Genomic DNA, 15,524 nt, shown 5'->3' on the forward strand with positions numbered 1-15,524 from the left:
ATGGGGGAGCCGCGGCGGGGGGCGGCGGTGCGAGCGGCCGCCGTCGTCGCGCTCGGGGCGGGCGCCTGCTACTGCCTGTGGCGGCTGGCGGCGGGCGGGCGGCGGCGGGCTGCGGCCGGGGCCGCCCGGGCTCCGCCGTCAGGTGAGGCGCGGGGCGGGCGGCGGCGCCGCGGCCGGGCCCCCGCCGTGCCGGTGAGCGCCGGGAGGCCCCGCGCTGCCGTGGCGGGGCCCGGGGCGGGCCGGGCCGGGCCGCTGTGCGCCGCCGGAGCGCGGCTCCCGGCCCGGCCCTGCCCTGCCGCCCGCGGCCTCGGGGACGCGGCTGCTCCCGCTGAGGGGTACCGCGGGGCGGCTTCCCGGCCCGCCCATAGCCCTGCCACGCTTTTGAAGGACTCTAGAGCATGCTTTATTTTTAAAAGAGCCTAATTTATTTTTTAAAAGCCCCTAAAGCCTATGTCCGATCAGTGTGTTTACTTAATGGGCTGATTTGCTGTTATTTTATTACGGTTATTTATGTTCCCCTGTAATTCCAAGCTAAACAAAGTGCTTAGATGAGGGTGAGATGAAGACAAAAATCAGTTTTGTTTTTTCAAGCTAGCTCTTGGATTATCACCATTAACTTTGGCCTCTTTCCCCCCTCCCCCCCCCCAGAGAATACTAAGGTGTTTGCCTGGTGAGATGGTGGCGGCAAATATGTCGAATTATAAAGGACTGGTTAGCTTCTCAGAAGCCATCTTGAGTCACCTATGACTAATCCAGTAGTCACAGATGAGGTCTTCAGGCTATTCAGCTAGCTAAATAGTTCTGCCTCCAACCTGGCTGAAAATGGTCTTTGATGGCATTTGCGTCACCCCTTTATGAAAGCCGGGTACTCCAGTACATTGCTCTGACTCAGAAACAGCCGTCCCCAGTTGGCCGAGTGACGCCATTCTTAACATTGCAGCTGTTACTTTGTCGAGGGACCTCAGGGCACTAGCAAAACGTCATTATCCTAACTTCTGGAAGCAGTAGTCTGCGAGTCGGAAGTTTCATTTTCTCCTCCTACGGTGTCCAGACAGATTTCCACATTTCATTTCAGGCAGCACAAGGAAAAAAAGTTACCATGCTTGGTGAATATTCCTAGTAATTTTGAAGGGGGGGGGGTTGCTGTTCGTTAACTGAATAGTAACGTACCCCAAGCTCTTACCGTGTATTCCTTTTATTTTCTACTTTGAAAAGAGGTAGTCAGAGGACTCGGGGGGGTGGGGGAGGGGAAGGATGGTAGTCTGGCTGTTGTAAAACACAATCTTTTTGCCATGATACGATGGTTGGGTACAACCAAACTTAGAACAACACATCCTACAACTGAGGGCTAAACCCCAGCTTTGTAAAAAACGTTAAGTGGAAACTAAGTGAAATGCCTCAAACTTGGTATCAAGTATTTCATTTTTAAACACTGACAGACAACAGCCCCCCAGTGTCAACCCACACCATGGATGCGGATGCTCTACAGAAACTTATTCATTTGCTCCAGGCCACAGATGATCCATTAATTCAAGAGCAAGCTTTAATCACTCTCAGCAACAGTGCTGCCTTCTCTGTAAATCAAGTAAGTATTGTTCTGTACAAAACAACAGTGTTTCAATAGCAGTCAGTGTGGAGAGGTGCTGTTTTGCTGGAGTGACACAGGACTGAGAGCTATGATAGCTTGTGTTCTAAAATCCATTCTAAGTCTATGCCTTAATTTCTGCCAGCCCAAATAATATAATTTACCAGCTTCACAAAAGAGTTCTGTATTTTTGAAGCGCTGTAAATACCTTTTTGTCTTTTGTTGCTTACAGTTATGTAATGTTAATGAAAAGGTTGAATTGGAGAAGGGTTAAATAGTTTCAGGATCAGATCTGAAATTTACCGAGATAATTTAAACTACTTTTGTATCTTTATAAAGCTGTATGCCACTTACAGCTTAGCAACTATCCAGGTCTCTTCAAATTGATTGGAAATATGATCCAGAAAAACTTTGAGCTGGATGCATTTTCATGCCTTTGTAAAGGTTTAACCTCCAGGGTCCCAGCCTTTTTTTGTTTTGTTTTCTTTTTTCCTTTTTGTATGGTACTCACAACAGCTGTCTATTCTGGCTTCTCAGAACTGTTTTCTTAATGTAAATTTCTCAAAACAGAACTGAATCCCAAGGCCCATTGGGTCATTTTTAATTTTCTTTAAAACAGTACATGGGGTTTTTTGTTGATGGTTAGAATCTAAGTGAGAAAGATTTAAAAAAAAAATCAAGTGTAATGGAAAAGAAAGATAAAGTTTTAGAACTTCTACTCATATAAAGCTGCATCTTGAAATTCTGTTCAGTCAGGACTTTCAGGTACTGTCACCTGGCTCAGATATTCTATAAACTCATTATGCAGTAGTTACCTTTGATTCTTTATAATCTAAAATGCTTTAAGCATGGTTTGTAGGCCAAATTTTAAAAGTAAAGGTGTTGCACCATTGCCAAAGAATGTCAAATAATATTTTGGCCCTGAGCAGGACTATTCTTAATTTCAGTGGAAGCAATAAAGCAATATCTGGTAACACTCTCTCTTTAAACAGAGTAGTCTATTCTGGAAGTCTTCATTTCACACATTCCATTTGCGTTAAAACAAACTTTGAGGAAAGCCTTCAGCATTTAATTTAATTTTTTAATAATCTTATTAAATATTTCTATATTTCAGGACATAATCCGAAATTTGGGTGGCCTTTCTATTATTGGAGGGATGCTCTCGGATTGCGTTCCCAAAGTTAAAGAAAAAGCACTAAATGCACTTAATAATTTGAGTATGAATGTTAAAAATCAGGAAGAGATACAGGTAAGTTTCTTAAAGGGAAAAATCAAAGTAATTGAGACACAGGAGATAGTACGGGGCTTTCAGCGTATTTGTCAAATACAAGCCAGGATGCCAAAAAGTTTGGAGGTTAAACATACAAGTCAGCAGATCTGGATGATCTGTGCGTCCCAAGGCCAAAAGGATAACTTAAAAATGCACTGCATCACTGGCGCTTACTTTTTTTAAAAGACAGTTAGGAAACTGGGCAGTTTGTGTTCAGCTTTCACCAAATGCTATTAAACAAGAGACTGTGCTGCTATATAGTGAGATTATGTGAGGCAAGATGATTTCCAAACATGTCTAGAACATCAGCAGTTGTTTAATAGGATGGATTGCAGACTGAATTTCGCATGACTCCTCAGGCAAGGGAGAAGAAAACAGTGATTGATCCCCTGGGTTTGTGCAAGACCGATTTTTCAGGGTGATACTTTCAGCTTGAATGAACAGTGTGTAATAACAATAATAAGTCCCACTGGTAAATATAGTAGATTGTACGGATGTGAAAGGACCAAACATCAAAAAAGCATCCACTTTTGATATTATCAGATTAATCAATAGATCAAGAACTGTCCGAGCAGTGAGCTGATGCAGATTTTAAGATTTTTACTAGGTTTTTTTATTAGCTTGATAAAAAGGCAGTTTGGTATGTGGTAGTTTGCAGCATCTTTAGGACTGAGCAACATTTTTTAGAGTAGTGCTTGCCAACAGCAAATATTTATATAGGCATACAGGTAGAAAACAACTCCTTTGGTAAAGGCAAAGTAATTTTTTTCTCAGTTAGGACTCCAAGATTTGTCATACACTGTCATCCAGAAGAAAATTTGGTAAAAAGTAGTTGTTAATGTCCGTTGTCATCACTATTCCTGAGGAGTGCTCCAGTTAATGGACCACATGGTTGGAAAAAGGAATTTCTTTCCAAGACTTGTCCTTAGCTTGTTCTCAACATTTAAGAATATGTTGGTTGCTGTAAGTGATTTTTTTAAATAACTTCTTAAAGCAAATGTGCCACTTCTGGGATGGAGTCAAAACAGTTTGGGTTTTCAGAGCAATTTATGCTTCAGGAAGGTTAGTGAGCATAACTCTGTAACATCTGCTTCTATCATGCCAATAGAATGCTTGAATATATTCAAAACAAAACAGTACTTGTTTCCAAGAACCTTCATCAGGTTTTGTAGTCAACCAGCAGTGTTAAAGAGGTATTTATGCTACTGTGGCTAGGCCACTGATACTATTTGTGAATAGAAAATCTGCTTGTATCAAAAAATGTCTTCTCTCTTTATCTCCTTCCCTTTTTCCCCAGGTATATATTACGCAAGTTTGTAGGAATGTTGAGTCAGCTCCCCTGAACTCTGATCTGCAGCTAGCTGGACTCAGATTGTTGACAAATATGTCTGTTACCAGTGACTACCACCATAAGATGATAAACTCAATTCCATGCTTTTTTCATTTGCTTTCAGAAGGAACTGAAAGGACACAGGTACTGGGTAGTGTATTGTTACAAACCATTTATGAAGCTGCTTTACTTTTTTGTAAAAAGTAAACTTGCCTCTTTTTTGCTGTTTTTGTAAAATGGTTTAGACTGTGCTTAGAAAATCAAATATTCATTAATGACAGCAGATAGTACATAAAATACGGATTACTTTCTCAATGTAAATTCAGAAAGAGGGGAGGAAAGTAATCTTGATAGTGGAACCGTTGGGCTAGAGCTCTACCAAACCAGTGCTGTGTGCACTGCTATTGTCCTACGCCTTCGCTATAGCAACTCCAGAATTCTCTTCTGCTTGCTAAACATCGCTGCTGCATCACAGAGCGAAGAGGATCTGCATGTGAAAGGCTTCACTGATGTATGAATCTCTCTAGAGAAACATGCCAAGCAGCGATAATCTGTTATGGATCTCCGTTCCATTACGCTTATTACATCTCTTGCAACCCTAGTGACTGCAATGGGCAATTGTGCTTATTTGTGAATTATTGTAATATTGAAAGAAGAGAAAAGCTTCAAACAGCTTTCAAACAGGCACCAAATTCAGTGTTTATTCAAGATGTCACAGTGCCATCAATATCAATGTACTCAGTTGCTCTATTAGATCAAAACTAGTTTTCCAAAACACAAATTTCCACTAAACTTAACAGACCTATTTTAATTAAGTACAATAAACAGCATTTAGTCTTTTCCTAGTGTTTAGGCAAAAGATTAGGGTCACAAGGTCCAGGAAAGTACAAAGGTGTATTTCTATATGCTTCTGATCCCATTTTAAATACAGTACTTAGCCTTCCTCTGTATATTTTTAAAAGATTATGTATTTTGCCTACTGCAAGTTGTGTATAGATCTTGCCTTATTTTGATGTTTAAGGCAAACTGAATTTGCTTCCAAAGTATCTATACTTAGTACGTACAGGCTAGTGACTCCATAAGCTGTTTTTTCCCATACCAAAGACTGAAGCGCACAACTCAAGATGTTAGTTGACCCATTCTACCTTTTCCTCTACAAGTCAACACTGACATTATTGATGTCCACTATTGCTCTACTTACTGGTGTTTGGAACTTACAATGAACTTGTATGTTCCTCATTTCAGATTCAAGTTTTGAAAGTACTTGTGAACTTATCTGCAAACCCAGCCATGACAAGACATCTTCTCAGAGCTCAAGTAAGGTTCTTGCTGTTTCATTATATTTTTAGCATACATGTGTACGTGAATAAATATGTGCATGCATTAGGCGGATTTTAATGTATTAGAAGTACACATGCAACTCCAGAGTAAAATTCTAGGCAGTACCTGGTTAAAATGAGTAGCTAGAAGTGTGCATTCTTTCACAGGCTAGCGTTCTTCCAGAGTGTAGTGTAATACAGATACCGTACTTGCAGAGGGAGAGCCACGGCACCTATGCACTTGAAGACAGTTGGTCATACTTTCTGTGTACCATTCCAGATAATCAGTGACAGCTTGCAGAAGCGCGTTCTCACCTTCCCTTTCCACCAAAGTGGTAGTACCATGAAGTTTTGTAATATATATAAGGTACCCTGATAAGTTTCAAAAACAAACCCAAAACCTCATTTCCAGACATGCAATCAGTATATAGATGGAAGACCAGGTACAAACATCAAATACAACCAGTACTGTAAATGATCCTTCTCAACAGCTGTTTTCATAGCTAACATACTGTACCCAAGATGACCAAATTCCACTGAAATCCCCACCCGTTTCCTCAAATGCAGCCATAAAACTGTTGTTTCTAAGCACTGTAAGCGAACTTTCCCTGTGCATTTACTTATGTCCTTATGGAGAACTTTTATCTGACATGTGCTATTGCTGGCCTGGGCATACAGGTTTATTTCAGTTATAGCGTTTCCTCACGCCAAAACAAAGAGTCAGGGACAGGAATGGTGCTGCATCCTCCTCCACCTCCCCAAAATAAGTTTCTTAAAACATGTAGTGGCTTTTATTTCTGAGCTATCTGCCATGAGCAAAGCTAGTCTAGATACTACTGGCTTTTCATTATTAAAACAAGATTAGGGTAGCTAAATACTCAGTTCTCTGATAAAAGTGATCCTTTTCTCATTCATCAGATGTGCTAACATAAGAACATTCAGGTTACTGCAGAGGGCAAAAGCAACATCATTGAGAAGGAAAGCAGACCCTCTCTTCCAAATGGGAATTTTCCAGACGGCCACATTTTGGAGGTTGAAAGTACAAAGCATTTATTAGCCTGTGATGCACGTCTTTTCTAAAGAGGAAATGTGCACGCTGTGCAAGTTTCTGGCATGCTTTCACAGCATATGGAGTTCTGGTATTTCATAGAGTTTCTGGTTTAGATGGTTTAGGTGCATTTCCACACCCCCCTCCCCTTTTTTTTAAGTTGGATTCAGTTACATGTGCTTACTGCTGGTGATTAACTGTGGATTATTTCTTGAATATCCTAGGTGCCGTCATTGCTGTTACTTTTTGACACCTGTATAAACAGAGATATTCTGCTTAGAGCCCTGGCGTTTGCAGCAAACTTGAAAAAGAACGTGAACAATGAAGATGGCACCATGATTCAGGACCAATACAGTGAAGATTCAGTTTTCTTTACGCTCTGCAGCGACTCTACCCCATTCTCTCAGAAACTGGCATCTTTATTGCATCACCCTGATACAGAAGTGAAAGAGCAAGTTGTTAGAATATTAACACAATAGCGATTTTTAAAAAAACAAACAAAACCAGACTGACTTGATAAAAATATCTAATCTTAAGAAGGCTATGCTAAAAAAAAAAAAACCCAACAAACAAAACCAACAAAAAGTTACTGAATACTGCCATATTACTGGGCACAAATCAGTTACACAAAAGAGAATGCAATGTATGTAACAGAGAGAGCATAACAGATTTCTTTTACGAACAAGATAAAAGCAACAGCTTAGCACTGAGAAACCACTGTACAGCTGGTACCTGTACGCAAAGGGGGAGGAATGGTTTCAAACATGAACACTTTCATACATACAGTGAACATTTTAAATGTATGAGTAAAGTCAATCAAAGTATTCTTTTCAAAGAATTTTTGTTGCCTTAAATATTTACAGCTGTTGAATAAATACCTCTACAGAATGGTGCATTGAAGATTTAGGAAATAGAGATTAGGCATTTAGAATTTACTGATCTGATCCCTGCTAAATGGGTGCAGCCAAATCTTAGAAAATATTAAATAAAAACAGTACCAAACTATCATTGGCTTCCTACAAAATTAGTATTTTCAATGAAAGCTGCATATTAAAGTTAACTAAGTTAAAGCCTGTGTTTTTTCACCTTACCTGCACAGAATATATTCTAAAACTACATTCTCATATGCTTAGTATATGCATTCCATTTAGGCGAACCGCAGTGCAGTTAGCCACAGTGCAATGTTTCTACACTTGAAAAAAATCAAAAGGATTTTATCTTGCTTTAAAATTGTCACTTTAAGGAAAGCATACATATTTTTGACTCAAAATATTTTGAAAGATTATCTGCAACCACAATTCAACATTCTCATCTTTATAAAAGAGTCTACAACAGCAGTATCATACACATTTTTACAAAAGCTTCCTGTTGTGTAGCAGCCCTCAAGCACGCTTTCCTTGGGGAGCTTTACTCCTTTTTCTCTGCAACTGGAACGTCATTGGACTAAGTGCTTCCATTGAGTTAGCCCCCATAAAGTTTTAGTCATCAATGCAGTGTTAATTCAAAATGAAATGGAATACATATAAACGTCGTTGTAAAAGAACCTGAAGGAAGTTTCATTGATGAACATACAACACAGTAGAAAACACTTTATACTAAAAGGAGACTACTAAAACTTCCTGAACATTGCATCATAGAGGACGTAAAAAGCATCAGGTGTAAAGGCTAGAAAACAAGTTTTCCACCTTTTACCATTTTTAAGAGAGCTGTATTGCCCAAACTTACCAGATGCTTCATCTTCCTCAGTCAATATACCCACTCTGCTCTTAATTACTACTCTCTTCTCTTTCTGTAATTCAATAGATATTTTATTTATTTTCAGTAGGCAACTTTGCAAATAGCTACAACTGCAAGAAAAATGTGACCTTGAAAATACAATATACCTATGCCCTGATCAATATGGGGGTAAAGCTACATGTATCTAATTTATCCGCATAGGTAGTTTTAACTCCTCAGGAACACAATTAAGGCAGAAGTAGGTTGGCATGATTCCCAGTCAGAACCCTGACAATTGCTGCATTGACAGTGAACTTCCCTTTCTCCTTCCCACTGCTCAAAAAACACTTCATTTTGTAATAAGTAAATTACATTACAATCACAATGTTTTTGTAGATTGAATTTTTTTCTGCTTCTGTATTTAACAAAGAAAAATAAAGGCTAGGTCAGACACATAAGAATTTACCAATCCCACCTTCCTCTTCTGACACAAGAACTTAGCCTAGTCTGTTCTAGGTGTATCTGATGTGTGTATATATATATATGTTTTCTTAGGTTCAGCAATGGAGGTGTCTAGGTCTCCCTCTCCATGTTCTCCAACCTAAAAATAAGGTTTTCAAACATCATCTTTTTGATAATTAAAGTTGATCTCTTATCCTTTGCTTTGATAGCTGACAGAAACAAGTGACCATTGTCCCCTTTTCTAAAAACACATGAAAACTTGTTAGAGTGTTGTTTCAGTTGTCTTTTTCTGGTCTAGCAAGAGCTATTTTTAAATGCTTTATTGATAGAACAATGCGACTGACATCATGCAAGACTCTCCAAAGTGTCTTCACACAAGTGTGTCTAATTTTCTATCTCCCACCCCACCCCCTAGATGGAATCTTACCAGCACCAAGCACAGCATAACAGTCACCGTTCTACATACAAATGCTGTGAATTAATAGACCCAAACCAAAACATACGCCAAGGCTGACATGCAGTCTCTGATCCTTGTAAGTCAGTACTTCTCTGCTACGTGGTTGCTTATCTAGGTATTCTGTACTTTAGTTTCATTCTTTCTAAAGTACAGAATTTTACAGTATAGTCTACTGATGATTTTGAAAGCTGAAAAAAAAACCAAACCCCAAACCAAAAAACCCAAACCAGCTTCAATTCTAACCACGTCCTTCAAAGTACTCAAAACATCCTGCAGCTTGGTGTCCTCCACAATATTATGAACATGTAACATGCATTATATTACCCAAATCATTACTGAAGCTCTTGTGTAAAGATGAGGCACAGAAACTTCATCTGAAATACCCTCCCAAAATCAACACTGAGCAACTGAGAGTAGTTTTAAACCGGTTTTGAACACATTCTGGTGACGACATCTAGACCATACTAGAATTACCTTTTCAAATAAAGAAATCTTGATGTTTATCAAATATGAATCCCACCAAAGGAATATACGCTATTCTTTCTTACATATGCAATTTTCTTACAAGCGTAATCCTCTGTTCCAGAACCCTTCCTCAGCATGAACTTGGACTAATTGATCTTTGCCTCCTTGTGCTGTTCTTTGTTGGTATTAAGAACTTTAAGACTTCTAGGACTTCCCGCTAAAAATTTTTAAAAGATAACTGTCAACAGGTAAAAGATTACTTCAGTTTTCTCCTAGCATGAAATCTCATTACCTGGTTTTAATGAGTTGCCAGAAGTTCATGTCTTTAAATTGCAGGGAAATAACATCTTTTTTTTTTATTTATCTTCACAGAGTATACACATGAAATGTAATGCACAGCAAGAGCAAAAGAATACACATAAACCAAAACAAATCACAAACAAAAGAATGATTTGCCAATGAATTATGAAGGAGAATAACAACCCATTTTATTGGCAACAATAGGCTTTAATTCTGTAAATTAGCATGGCAATTCAATACAGATACATTTAGCCAAGTTTTACAATACTGAACAATGTTGTAATCTCTCATTCAACTTTAAAATTATAGGGAAGCTATAAGAAAAAATACCACAGCCCTTGCTTAAGACTTTTCACTTTAAAAAAAAAAAAAAGTACTTCATAATAGGCTGAGTCAATGCAAAGACAAGCGCCATTAAGGGATTCCTCGATTTCATGTACTGCATTTGACAAGAAAGTTATTTTAGACACATTCAAGGCCTAACTTAAAAATATTGACAAACAATGAAAGTGTGCAGATACTCTGGCCAGCAGTAAGTTTTACACATCAATGATGCAATATTAAATTATCTCTCTCTTTAAAAGGCACATTTCTTTAGATCACTGTAAAATTCAGCTTTTGTGGTTCATCAATATATGAACATGGAGAAGCACTCAGTAAAATAATGATTTGACTGTGCTTGTGCTTTAACAACACAGCTGTATTGGAAGACTCCACCCCACAAAACATACAGTGAAGCTATCAAGGTACAGGGCATAACCCAAAGATTAATGACTAACAAGTGGGAGATGACATTCTAACAATGACTAATTAGAGTCAGCCATTAATTCTAAGCATATGTCCCGTGCTGAGGTTATTATTGCTGTTGCAGGTAAGATGAAGAGTTTTTAAAAAACAGGAATTTATCAGTGGTGTACATAAGAGTTGAAACTGCAAGTTATTCCCAGACAGTACCTCATATATTAACCAGTTTTTAGATCATCTCTCAAAATTTATAAACAATATAACTAGTAAAATTTATAATTAAATTGGTACGCAAGTTTTAGTTCTGAAACTGACAAACCTGGCATCTAAAAATCCAATTCACTCCAAAAAAATCTACTTTGTAAGTACATCATATTAATATTTGTAGCATTAATTGCTAGTTCAAATCAAATGAGGCTTACAAGGGGAACTGCGACTGTTTCATTATTCAAATCCATCGTTTGTACTCAAGTCCCGTGATTCTCCATGGTTTAAGACAAAGAAGTCTTCTTTTTTCAAGCCATATCTTTCAAGAGCTTCATTCAGTTTAACTGGAGGATCCAAGTAATACTGGAAAAGTAAGCATAATATGAGGGAAAAGATACCACTGCAGCATTTGCATGGAAAAAAGAATATCACTGCTCTAAACAAGAAATGGTATACTACTTAAACATCACCTAAAAAAGGGGGGATATATTTGTCAAAATATTTGGTTTCATTTGCAGTTTTTAAAGGATAAGAATGCTGATTTAGAGTAGTAAAATCAGCACTCTTGCTAGAGTAACTAGGAAGGCACAACCTGTCATCCACAAGTCAGTCTTCTTCAGTGTATTGAACTAGATCTCTTGGAAGCAGAAATACGGTGATTCCTTGTTGCGGGCACAGAGGAGGGAGGGTTAGCGGGTCAGCAGATGGCGCTTGCTCTCGTGCAGTAAACCAAAGTTGTCAGCTTTACTGTTTAAAAACTAGTGCCATGGCAATGAGGTCCCCCTCGAGTTACTTCATTTTATTTGCTACATTTCAGAAAAGGCACCATCAGGGAGAAATCATCCATTTTTTTGTGCTTCTAAATACACAATAGCGTTTGTACTGTGTGCACTAGTGACACAGCTTATTAGAAGCATTGTAGATAGACAATGTTATATCCAAGTTAAAGAAAACATGACATATCAGCTGAACATAGCTAACAGCATCAGGACTGAGTTATAAGATAAAGTGATGCAACTGATGCAAAGATGAAGTTGAAAACCAGCTGCCAGCCAAGGTGTATCAAAGTAGATGTAGATACTTCCCTTTCGCTGCATTTTTAGTCACTGTTAAGGTACCTGGGTAACATCCTTACTAGAACTGGGGACAGGAGGAGTTGGGGGGGGGGGGGGGGGAATATAAAAAAATAAAAAAATTCGGCAACTCAGAATAACTGTTTTTCATATTAGTGCTGGTATTTAACTATGAATCAACTATCAAAAATACTATTCAATTTATTTACTAGACAGATTAATAAATACTGTATTGACCTACAAGCACGCAATTCTTACTGTCTCCAAGTGATGCACTCCTGAGTTTACTTTTATTATTGCATATGTGTCCCCACCTTTCATGTTCCTCCGTTTTTGGATATCAGAAATCGTCCACATTTGTTTCAATAACTCTGTACTTTCAAATCAATCTTAACCATGGAAATATTTTATGTAATTGGTTATGAAAAGCTAAGCATTGTTTTTAACTGCAGTACATACAGCAACAACTTTTCACTCGGGCAAAGTTTACATTTTAAGTACACATTTACAGATACATAGGTAAACTGCAAGAGCAAAGCTTCATTAATGACTGTGTACCCAGGAAATCTAAACTCACGTATAGTGTTGAAATTTACCTCATTTGCTAAAGCAAAGGTCCCCCAATGAATTGCTATAGACTTCTTTGCTTGAACATCAATATGGATTCTTACTGCTTCTTCAGGATCCACGTGCTGGTATTTCATAAACCACCTACCAAAACACAAAGTATTTTTTTTTTTTTTGTCACCTAACTCAGTGCAAGATTTATTCTTTACTTTCATTGGGTAAGTTGCAAAGAATTAAAAAAAAAAAAAATACACTCACCTCATCAAAAAAACCTATGTCTGAACAACGTACAGAACACTCAAAATCAACAAGCTGGAATATACCAGCATACCCACAAAACAGCAGTTCATGTATTTGACTCCTCTTTTCAAATGTTTTTTTTCTTATCTATGTTTTTAATAGTATAAGGACATACTACCGGTTCCTTGAGGCATTGAGGCCATAGACTTAAATCCATCCCTGAAAAAATTTCATGCTAGCAGCGTACACCAAAAAGTGTGCGCTTCAGAAGATAGCCTAAGAAAGCAGAAGAGAGAACCTGGCAATTCTTGAAAGATACTTGATTTTTACTACATTATTCTGATTCTTGTCTTCCTTTCCCAGCCTATACATGCTCTGCTTCCAGCATTATGTGAGTGTGATCATCTGAAAGTTTAGATACCCTGTCATAAGTAGGATGCAGATGCTTAAACAAACAGATCTTTCACACTCTATAAAGGATTCATCTTTAGCTCCAGATAAGTTGCAAAAAGAGTGTAAGGACTGAAGCAAAAGAAAAATGCTGCAAATTGCATACATCTAAACAGGTTGGGTTAAGTAATGCTACTTAAAAGAAAAAGCCACAAAGTAATTCCAGATTTTTACTCAACAATTTCCATGGAAGAAAGTGAGCTGATCCATCCTTGCTGTGCTTAAGACTGAAGGAAAAAAAAAAAAAACAAACCACCTTCAAGAACACCACACATACACAAGCAAGTATCCTAGACGTTTCAGCTCCATCGTCCGGTTGCCTGCAATTTTTTGTCATTCAGCAATTCCTTCTTTTGCCTCTGCATTCTATTGTAAAATCTTAATGTAAGTATGCCTACAGTTTTCACTTCTGGGTGTATTTTTTTGTCATCCGTATATAATTTAATTTATGTCTTTTGATCAAACTTTGATTTTCGTACCTTGGCTCATAAGCTCCAATGGGGATGGCTGCGAGATCAAAAGGTCCAAACCTTTTACCTATCTGTTCAAAAGCAACACAATATCCAGTATCTCCTGAAAAGAAAAACCTATTCCAAGGTCCCAAGACAGACCAGCTGCCCCAAAGAACCTTGTTATCATCTGTCGCAGTCCTTTTGCACCAATGTTGAGAAGGGGTGAAGACAAAAGTTACCGCATCGTGACCAGGGACGCAGTTCTCTTCCCACCAATCCAGTTCAATCACATTCTCGCAACCACACCTCTGCATCCAGTCCAAGAGTCCTAGAGGCACAAACCAGCGCAGCTCACTCCCAAAGCGTTCATTTAAACTTGTTACAGTGTTGTAGTCCAAATGATCATAATGGGTGTGGCTGATCATGACCGCATCTATTTTGGGGAGCTGCTCTACTGTGCATGGAGGTCCTCGGAAGCGCTTGGGACCCACCAGCTGAGTAGGGGAAGCTCGCTGGCTGAAGATTGGGTCAGTAAGAAATATAAGTTCATCCATTTCCACCATAACGGAGGCATGTCCCAACCACGTGACTCGCATACCAGTTCCTGTCTTCCCAGCAAGTTCCGGCTTTTGAACAAAGTAAGGTTTTAACACGGGAAGCTCTTTATCGAGTTCCTAGCAAAAAAGAACACAGTATGCATGAGAGATTGCAGAATGTACTTGGCCACGGAACAAAAACTGCATACAAGGCACAAATCATTACAATCAAGACTTCAGTTTTGTTTATGTTTTTAGGCAACCAGAGCCTTCTTAATGACCATTTTCCCAGCTACTTCCTCCTAATTTCATCTTAGGTTTTTGTGACATTTTCCCTTCTCTGTCAAGAGAAAAGAGAGCTCGAGAGTATCCTATCAGGCCAGGAGATCTACTAATAGAGGAAGAGAGTCTGAAAGCATTGCAATGAACACACTGCAAGGCACTAACAACATCCTGGGAAAGTCTTTGCAATCGGTTGGCCTTCCTGACCTGGAGAAGAATATACACTCTTATTGTAACAAATGCTCAAGTTTGGCTTGTGCAACTAAATGATACATCCCCTAACACAAGTAAGTCACAATGCAATGATCCCAACAGCAAAAGCTCTGTTCTGTTAGCCTTTAGCAGACCCTCTTTCTCCATTACATATAGAAGCAGCACATGGAGGTTAACCTCACTTGGCTAATGTTAGCTTTTACCATTCTCTCTTTCCATCCTGCCAATAATGCAATGAACATTCGTAAAACACAAACTAAAACTCAGATCTCATTTTTAAAACGGTCCTTTAGGCACTTAGCTATGCTTCTCACAATGATTTATTGAAGCCTTCTAGGTAATTAAAGTTTAATTATCACTGAATAAACCACTACACTGATCTCCCTGTATGTTCAGGATGCAGTCCCATGAATGACTTCAACCAACCTAAAACCACACTCCTGTGTAACAAAGTCACGGAAACCTTCCCCCACCTGCCCTCTTGTTCCAGCCTCAATGTTTATGCAGTCCCCCCTCAAGTCTGACAGGTCAGAAAACCGATCCAGCTGAACATTAATCCAGAGGAGGAAAACAGACAGCTTTCAGCTTGATCAGCTTCCAAATCTGACTCTATGTGCAGCCTCAAGAGGCCAGCTGGCACAAAGGAGGCCATGGCTGTACATTATCTGCTGAAACTCATCATCAAACCACTGCTCATTCTCTCATTTTGAACAGGAGTTACGTTCTTCACTGTAGTTTGGTTGTGATGCTTACACAGAAGCTTTATTTGTAATAGATAAAGAGTTTTCCTATTAAAAAAAACCCAACT

At 38.8% G+C, this 15,524-nt stretch overlaps 2 protein-coding genes across 5 annotated transcripts in view; one reads left to right on the forward strand and one right to left on the reverse strand.

Moving 5' to 3' along the window:
- Positions 1-7,031, forward strand: ARMC10 (armadillo repeat containing 10). Its single transcript, XM_075716273.1, has 6 exons — positions 1-142; positions 1,440-1,585; positions 2,700-2,834; positions 4,153-4,329; positions 5,431-5,502; positions 6,777-7,031. The coding sequence occupies exons 1-6, from the start codon at positions 1-3 to the stop codon at positions 7,029-7,031; spliced, it is 927 nt and encodes a 308-aa protein (XP_075572388.1).
- Positions 6,948-15,524, reverse strand: part of NAPEPLD (N-acyl phosphatidylethanolamine phospholipase D) — a 25,355-nt gene continuing 16,778 nt past the window's right edge. For 3 of the 4 annotated variants that reach the window (XM_075716236.1, XM_075716249.1, XM_075716260.1), the window contains exons 3-5: positions 13,713-14,359; positions 12,573-12,687; positions 10,837-11,266 (exon numbers count right to left, since the gene is read on the reverse strand). In XM_075716236.1, the coding sequence (XP_075572351.1) occupies positions 11,141-11,266; positions 12,573-12,687; positions 13,713-14,359 (888 nt within the window). In that variant the 3' untranslated portion in view covers positions 10,837-11,140. Of the gene's footprint in view, positions 6,985-10,836; positions 11,267-12,572; positions 12,688-13,712; positions 14,360-15,524 lie in introns of those variants that run through there. The other variant, XM_075716242.1, reaches the window with a different exon arrangement.

The sequence above is a fragment of the Pelecanus crispus genome, chromosome 1 (genome assembly GCF_030463565.1).
Source record: "Pelecanus crispus isolate bPelCri1 chromosome 1, bPelCri1.pri, whole genome shotgun sequence".
In the NCBI taxonomy this organism is placed as follows: domain Eukaryota; kingdom Metazoa; phylum Chordata; class Aves; order Pelecaniformes; family Pelecanidae; genus Pelecanus; species Pelecanus crispus.